The 8,591-nt window shown below is 50.4% G+C and overlaps 1 protein-coding gene across 2 annotated transcripts in view; it reads left to right on the top strand.

Moving 5' to 3' along the window:
* Positions 1-5,815, top strand: part of Trim67 (tripartite motif-containing 67) — a 43,397-nt gene extending 37,582 nt beyond the window's left edge. The window contains exon 10 of one of the 2 annotated variants that reach the window (XM_006531139.4): positions 122-5,815. In XM_006531139.4, the coding sequence (XP_006531202.1) occupies positions 122-187 (66 nt within the window). In that variant the 3' untranslated portion in view covers positions 188-5,815. The remainder of the gene's footprint in view (positions 1-121) is intronic. The other variant, NM_198632.2, reaches the window with a different exon arrangement.
* The last annotated feature ends 2,776 nt before the right edge of the window (positions 5,816-8,591 follow it).

Consider the following 8,591-nt stretch of genomic DNA (forward strand, 5'->3'; position numbering starts at 1 on the left):
GCTCCTCTATCTCCTCTGTCTCCTGCCTTCCTCCTGTGTTAGGGCTGGGACCCAGGGTCTTGTACGTAGTGTGCAAGTACTCTGCCACCCAACCAACTCCTGCTGGTTTCATCTTTTCCAGGTCACCCTGCACACAGGACTGGAGGTGCCAACAAACCTGGGACGGCCAAAGCTGTCAGGCAACTAGCCTGGTGGCTCCCGCTGCCTAGCTGGCCGTGATGGAGGGCTTCACGGAGGACCAGGGCATAACAGAAAGTCCTGGGTGCCAGCAGCCAGCGGACATCTGAAGACGCTTTTCTGGGGGAACTGAGAATGAATCACATGCGAGCCCCACGACCATACTGTGGCCGCCTATATCAGGAGTGGCCTTTCACCTCAATGCCACAGGGCTATGGTCCCCCCCAGGGTGCCCTCAAGATGGACACCTTTTGTTTCCGGCTTATATTTTCTGACATCTGTTTAAAAACTTTGATTTCCTCTTAAGTTTTTGTTTTTTGTTTTCCTGGAGGGAGAGGAGAAGGCAGACTCTGAGACTGGTATCCCAGGATGGATCAGCCCCGTGATGTTACTCCATGCCTGCCTGTAACCCATTGCTAGGACTCTGTTCCTTTATGGAGTCCCAGGCTGACAGTTTGTCACCTCTGCGGGAAGAAACGGACCTTGAGCCTCTGGGATATGCAGTTTTCAATACACTGCAAACTAATTTGAAAGGGACATTAGTCATTAATGAACTGCTAGGACCCTTCAGAAAGGCTTCCTTAGGGTCTGTATCATTACCCATGTGCTGTTGACCTCTCTCTCTCTCTCTCTCTCTCACACACACACACACACACACTCTCACACACATGTGTGTGTATGTGTAACAATCTGTTATATTTTATTCACTCAGTTCTTAGTTATGAGTAGAAACACTGGAATCCAAGACAGTGACACGTCTTTGCACAGTGGTGGCTTTTTCTAGAACCTGCTTCCACAGAAATTGCTGGACATATATCTGCACCGCCTTCCTGGGCTGGGCCTTGATCACAGAGGCGGCAGACCCTGGGAAGACAGACTGTGCATCTCAGTAAGCTCTTACGGCTTCACCCGGTGCCCTCTTTGAAGCATCATGAACACAAGGAGCGACCCTGGTGGCGACAGGGGTGGCTCTGTCACGATGAGACAGATGAGACCCCAGAGAAAGGCTGAAACTAGATGGCGACACCCTACAACTTCTCTTTTCACATGAGCCAGGGTTCCCTGGGATGCAGCCGAGTCTTCCTTCTTCCGAGGAGCACTACCCTTGCTGGGGAGTTCCACACGGAGTCATCCTGCCTTCCGGCCCTGTGTGCTCACTTCCTGTCTCTCTCCTGCAGCCACCAGCTCTGCCTGGTAGCAACCTTGCTCAATCCCTTGCAAAGAAATCATCTCATCATCTCATCGGGCGTTACGTTCTACACAGAGAAATGACTTGCCTGTCAGCGGGGCTGTTTTTATCAGACATACCTGCACGCCGACCCCAACTGTGCTTCCTTGCCGATTCTGTGCTCAGGCCCTGCACCAGTTCCCAAGTACCCACTACTGGGCTGCACAGACCCGCCAGTCCTACCTCAGAATTCTTTCTCTTGGTCCTTGTTTCCTCAAACACTCCAACATCACCAGGAGCCCTTCAGCACTGTCCAGCCTCCGCACTGGGCCCTGGGGCCATATTCATTGCATAGGCATAGCCTTGGCCTCTCTGGACTCTCTTCCTGCTAAGTGGCTCACAGCTCCATCTCGAGCCCTCGGGGCAGCCGCAGGACCCCGGCCGCTGCCGCTGCCATCCTCAGTTGCTCTGCAGCTTCCGTTGTCCCTTTCCTACAGTCTAGCCACAGCCACAGCCACAGCTCTGAAAAGGAGGCACAGGTACTTCAAAGGGAAGAACATGGAGGAACCTCTGCCTTCCTGGCCCAGGAAGTTGTGGTCAGGGGTGGTCCAGGGATTTGGGTGTCTTGTGGAAGAGAAACCAGAAACCCTGGAGTAAGAACAGGGCAGAAAGGCTGGCCACAGAGAATCTTTACAGTCTCAAAGCCTGGGCCAATCACCTTCCTGGGAAGCAGGAGTCACTTGAGCCAATCTGCACCTGTGGGTGGCTTTGGGGAGATGAGAAAGTGACCACAATCCCAGGTGACTTTTTCTTCTTCCTTCCTTCCTTCCTTCCTTCCTTCCTTCCTTCCTTCCTTCCTTCCTTCCTTCCTTCCTTTCTTTTCTTTTTTTTTTTTCTTTTTTGGTGCTGGAGAACCCAAGCCTTGGCCTTGCACTGAGCCTCCAACTCTTCAGGAGGCCACTTTCCTCCTCCTCCCCCTCCTCCTCTTGTTCCTCTTTCACCTCCTCTTCCTCCTCCTCTTCCTCTTCTTCCTCCTCCTCCCCTCTTCTCTCCTCCTTTCTTTGTCTTCCTTCTCCTCTTCCCCCTCCTCTTCTCTTCCTCTTCCTCCTCTTTCCCCTCCTCTTCTCTTCTTCCTCCTCCTCTCCTCCTCTTCTACCTCTTCCTCTTCTTTCTCCTTCTCCTTCTCTTCCTCTTCTTCCTCCTCCTCCTCTTTTTTCTTCTTGTTTTGTTTGAGACATGGTCTCACACTGTAGCCCAGGCTGGCCTGGAATTCACTATACAGCTCAGGCTAGCCTTGAACTCACAGCAATCCTCCTGCCTCAGCCTCCTGAGTACTGGGATTACAGAGGTGAGCACCACATCCAACTCAGATGACCTCTTTAAGGAGGTTCCCTGGGGTTGAACACAGCAGAGCCAGCTCCCCGCCCCCCACAGGAGTATGAGTGGGCGGGGCTAGCTGTCTCCCTTTGCTCACTGGAGCCCAGAAGCAATATGCTGGTGCCAGGGACAGCCCAGGCAGCCCTGCACAGCCACCTCTCCCCTGCCTTCTGCACAGGGCGCCTTTCAGGGACAAGAACGCATGGAGGAGAGTAGGGTAAGACGGGGTCTCATGATTCGGGTTTGAGGCAACTGGAAAAGTGGCAAGGCCCTGGGATCATGGGGTTCTATCCCATGGAGTCCTTAGCAGCTGGCACTGAGGTTCCGCTGCTGTATATGAGTGATACCAGCATAAGGCCTTCCTTTGTGAGCCACTGAGAAGGACCTCGGGGTAAGTCTGTCAAATGTCCGCGAGAAGGAAATTCAGCTCCTGAGCCTGTTCTCTGGGTGAGTCAATGAACGTCAATTCCTTTTGAATGAGTGTCCTTGATAAGTACCCACTGGCACCCACTCTACACACAGCACCTCTTCCCTCTCAGCAGGACAGCAGTGCCCACAGAGCAGGTTTTTCCTTCTCTGTCCTGTCTGGGAACACAGCCCCAGTTTTAGGAGACAGGCACCAACCTTGGCAGTCTCACACCGTGTGTGGTCCAGGCTGTACCTTCAGATCTTTATGTGGTTCCAAAATGTCCTTAGCTGCCCTGTGGCCTGAAGGAATCCAGAGCCAGGGAGCAATATGCTGATAGCAGGGTGGGCCCTGAAACATGGACAAGCTCTGTGAGAGAAGGGGTAGGGGTGACCACTTTACTGAGCCCTGTCTTCTGTGAAAGGTACCCTAACCCCTCTCAGGTCAGTGACCATGGGCACGTACCTTCCCAGGGGCATCATGTCAGCCTTCATTCTTTGAGTGAAAGGCTTGCCCCTTGAGTCTGAGACATGATTCAGTGCTGCTGCCCGGGTTTGCCTTTCATCCTGTGGCCTGTTGCAGAGGTGAAGGGGGTGGATAAAACCATTTGGGGGTCCTAAGAACACATCACAGGACTGTGGGGGTGAACCCAGGGCTCTGTTTCTCTCCCAATTTTGGGGGTGGGACCTGGGTGCTGGAGAGCATTAAGCACCCCTGGTCTCTACTCTCCAGATGCCAATAGCACCCCCAGTTAGTGTGACACCCCCAATACCTAAGGGCACCCAGATGCCCCCTGGGGCTGGCCTGGATCTGGATTCGTTGGATGTTGACATTCATAGCGTTGGTGGGTACCTCTTCCTGTGTCACATAGGTCTGTCCCAAAGCCATTGGCCTAGTGTTAACCCAACCTAAGAATTCTTCACAGGTCTTCAGTAAGGAACAAAGGGCTCACATTTTCCCCAACTCCCATCTCCATTCTTGCAAAGGAAAACTTCCCTTTTCTTGGCCACAGTTTACTGGTAGGAGCAGGGACATCTTAATGGATCTAGGGCCCTCAAGGGGTTAAAGAATTCTTACCTATATTGTTAAAAGACTTTCAAAACCCACACTAGTCCTGGGAACTCTGGTACCCCAGGAAAAGCCAGTTGTCACTGACAGTCTAGTATGAACTCCTGGCTGAAGGGGTTCCTGACAGCTGAGGGGAAGAGGTGGGTGAAGGAAAAGGCAAGCTGAGGTAAACAGGAGGCTTGAGGCACGACCAAAGGCCAGAGTGCAGAGTATCCCTCACCACTTACCTCTTAAGCTGGCTTTGGTGTTGCCTCATGGCATGTGTGGGATGAATCTCCTAACTGTTCTGTGCCTCAGTATCCCTCCCTGCAACAGGACTGGTCATACCAACCTACCTCCGCTGTGTGGATCATGGAACAGTCTCAAAAATAAGGTTTGGGCTAAATGGCTCATTTAGTGGATGTAACCTGGGTGGGTGTTATTATGTCCTCTAACCACAATATCTTCCCGTAAGCTCCCCGTGACCAGGGCAGCACTTGTCACACTGCTGCCTGGCATTTCAGACAGCTCACATGACCACAGCAAGCACATTCCTTTAGTGGAGAGCCTGGGTTAGTGAAATGTTCCAGGGCCTTGACCAGGCCAAACCCTGAGTGCTAAAGACATCTGCATGTGCTATCCCCGAAGCCAAGAACATATATTAGCCAGACTTTTGCTTCCCGTTCCTTCAGTTCTGGTTTCTAGGACTCCCCCAACCCCATGGCATTTGGCTTTTGTTTTCCAACAGTGGGGATGGCTTTGGAAGTCACCTGAGAGTGTTATGACATACAGCTGAACTAGGACCTCGAGGGGATGGCTGGTCTCAAGTGAATTTTAGACAACTGACTGCTGCCAGGATTTCCTGGCATAAACTAAGAAGGGTGGGAGCCTGACCTCTTCCACGAACGAGCAGGGCTGAACTCGGTGGGAGGAGCTGGGACCCGACTCTAGGTGAAATGTCTCCCTCTAGTAGTGATGCTCACTGAGAACCCCGTTGTCAACTCGGCTCTGGGAAAGTTCCCAGAGTTGGAGGGCTAGAAGTGGGGCCCTGGGCACCATTAAGGCTACACAGCTGCTGGAGATTTGGGAGTGGCCCGCGGTGGCCGTTCCAAGCCCCAGGAGACTGGACTTCCCTAAGCACCCCGCCGTCTCAGCACCAGCGGAGAGTGGGGTGTAGACACAACTGAAAACGTGAATGCATGATATAGAACCGCCGCCTTTGCACTGCGCGGCGCACTGAGCATGAACGGTGTTTGTATAATGTTGGCGAAGGAATTTAACAGAAACAGAAAGCTGTGTACCGTTGTTTGGCCCCGTTTTCCCGCCTTTCCTTGCCTTCTCTTCCCCCACTCTCCCTACTGATTCTGTTCCCAGTGGTTGGTATTTGGTGACAGCTCTTGGTTCTGTGGCTGTTTATGTCTCACTGAAAACACGGAGGGGTGGGCAGTGGTAAGGAAAGTACTTTTTTTCTAATTTTGTATAGCTATCCACAAGCGTTTGTATTTTTTGAATTGCAAACACTGTTTTCTGGTCCTTGGGGGTTGGTTAAACTTCCTGTATTACTTTTTGGAAAACTTGAGTTTTACCACATTCTTAAACAGATTTGAAATAAATTCTTTTGACACTGCCAACAACTGGAAGACGGGTGTGCTCTGTGGTCACTAGTGAGGGGTCACTTCCGAATTCCCACAGACTGACCCTGGCTGAGTTCTGGTTAGCTCCTAAATCAATCTCAAAGTAAAGGTGTAGTTTCAAATTACAAAGCACAACTTCTCCAGTGAAATTATAGCTCCATTTAAAAATGTGTGTGTGCATGCATGTGTGTGTGTGTGGTGTGTGTGTGTGATGTGTGGTGTGTGTGTGTGAGTGTGTGGTGTGTGTGTGTGAGAGTGTGTGGTGTGTATGAGTGTGTGTGTGTGGTGTGTGAGAGTGTGTAGTGTGTATGAGTGTGTGTTGTGTGTGTGTGTGTGTGGTCTGTATGAGTGTGTGTGTGTTGTGTGTGTTGTATATGTGTGTGTGTGTATGTGTGTGTGTGGTGTATGTGTGAGTGTGGTGTGTATGTGTGTGTGGTGTGTATGTGAGTGTGTGCGTGTGTGTGCATGCACATATATGTGGAGGTTGAAGGTTACCTCAAATGCTCTTCCATTGCTGTCCACTTTTCCTTTTTGAGATAGGTTCTTTAAAAAAAAATTTTTTTTTCCAAGACAGGGTTTTTCTGTGTAGCCCTGGGTGTTCTGGAACTCACTGTAGACCAGGCTGGCCTTGAGCTCACAGAGATCCGTCTACTTCTGCCTCCCAAGAGCTGGGATCAAAGGCACGCACACACTACCACCGCCCAAGACAGGTTCTTTTATGGGCCTAGCACTTGCAAATCCAGCTAGACTGGCTGACCAGCAAGCCCCAAGACTACCTGCCTGTCTCCACGCTTCTGGAATCCTTAGTACATACACCCTGTTCTCTATGTAGGTCCTATGGCTCACAGAAAAGTCCTCATGCTTACGTGTGTGGGAAGCTCTACCAACTGAGCCAGCTCTAATCACAGACTCATTTTTGCAGAAGGCAAGCAGACTGGGGACATGTAAGAGTCCAGATAGGGTTAAGCCAGGTGCAGTGGCTCACACTTGTAATCTCAGCACTTGGGAGGCCGACGCAGGAGCAAGCTCAAGACCAGCCTGTTCTATATGGTGACACCCAGCCTTGGAAACAAGAAGTAAATCCATGGATTCCTGACCTGGACTCCAGGACAGCTTTGAGCAAGCATCCCAAACTGAGCATCAGGAATAACATATGCCCCTTGGCAGTGTGGCCCAGAGCTTCACTTCTGTCCTTCCTTGAGCTATGATATTTTAAATTTTTACTTTTTTGAGACAGGGTCTCACTGTGTAGCCCTTGATGATCTGGAATCCACTGTGTACACTAGACTGGCTTTGAGCTCATGGCAATCTGCCTGCCTTGGCCTCCTGAGTGCTGGGATTAAAGGCCTGTACCACCTTTAAGTAGCTCTTCTCTGTCCAACTGTTCCTAAGACTAGTGAATGGGGCTCAGTAGGTGGGATGGAGTGGCTGTAGGTTGGGTTTTGAGGGAGACAAGCTCTCAAGGGAGGAAGGGTTGGAGTTTATGTCCCAGGAGTGATCTTGGAAGTAAGCAGGACCCAACAAGGGAGGTATTAAGGCAATAAAAGGCTGAGCATAGTATAGTGGCTTATTCCTGTAATTCTAACACTCAGGAGGCTGAGGAAGAGGTTCACTGTGAGTTTGAGGCCAGCCTGAGCTATGTAGTGAAATCCATCTTTAGCTACAGAGTGAGAAACTCAGTGTCAAAAATCCAAAGCAAAACAGAAAGGCGTAAGAGAGAGTCCTGTCCTTTCTCATCCACTGCTAGCTCTCTGAAGACTGCTGGTCCCTGTGGTTCCCCCCTGCTCTCCAAGGTCTGGGCAGTCCGGCCCTGTCCTGACTCCCCGTGGCATCCCAGCTGCCCGCTGACATGTCGGTCTCTACGGTCCTCATGTCCACCAGGAGGCTTCAGTGCTCAGCATGAACCCCCAGTGTACAAATTAATAACTGAGTGAGTCTGTGAAGACCAGGCCAGAGCTGCCGCCCCGACACCTGCAGCTGAGCTCAGCGGAGAAGAGGAACGTAGCAAGCTTTAACGTTAGGATTACTGAGCTTATTTGGAAAATGCTAGGTTATGTGAGAGCAGGAAAACTGAATGAGGGGCTGGAGACATGGCTCAGTGGTTAAGAACACTGGCTGCTCTTCCAGAGGACCCAGGTTCAAGTCCCAGGCAAACATGGCAACAGCTCTTTCCAATTGCAGTTCCAGGGGATCTGATACCCTCACACAGACATAAATGTAGGCAAAACAGCAACATGTTTTGTTTTTTTTTTAATGAAATGATTTATTATGGAATAAAAATAAATAGATTTAAAGAAGAAAACAGACTGGGAAACAGTCTGAGCTGAGGCAGCATAGCAAACCGGAACCATTGGCTTCTGCTCTGTCAATCTGCTCACTGCTCATTTCCGGAAAGGGTCACATGTATTCTTTTCCCTTGAGAACTGGCCACCACCAATGCCCTGGTAGATAGTGAGTTCTGTCTGCTAACCATCAAACTGTCTTAACTAGAAACTTGAGAATTTTAGCTCCTGTAAAACCTGTTTAGCTCTAGGGAAGATCTCTTTGGGGAGGGGATAAAAAGACCACCCTATGATAATCACAATGCCCAACCCTACATAAACCTTGAATATTTCTGATTGAAGCTGGACCTGCTTAAGCAATAGCTAGAGGCTACAGCTACATGCTAATTAAAAAAAAATTCCCTGTATCTCTAAGGGCTGAGATTTAATCATCGAGGAAAGCTGGAGCCCCTCAACAAATTCAGTCTTTCAGTACTGCCTGTCTTACTTGCATATGTCCA

Source organism: Mus musculus, chromosome 8, assembly GCF_000001635.26.
Source record: "Mus musculus strain C57BL/6J chromosome 8, GRCm38.p6 C57BL/6J".
NCBI classification, from domain to species: domain Eukaryota; kingdom Metazoa; phylum Chordata; class Mammalia; order Rodentia; family Muridae; genus Mus; species Mus musculus.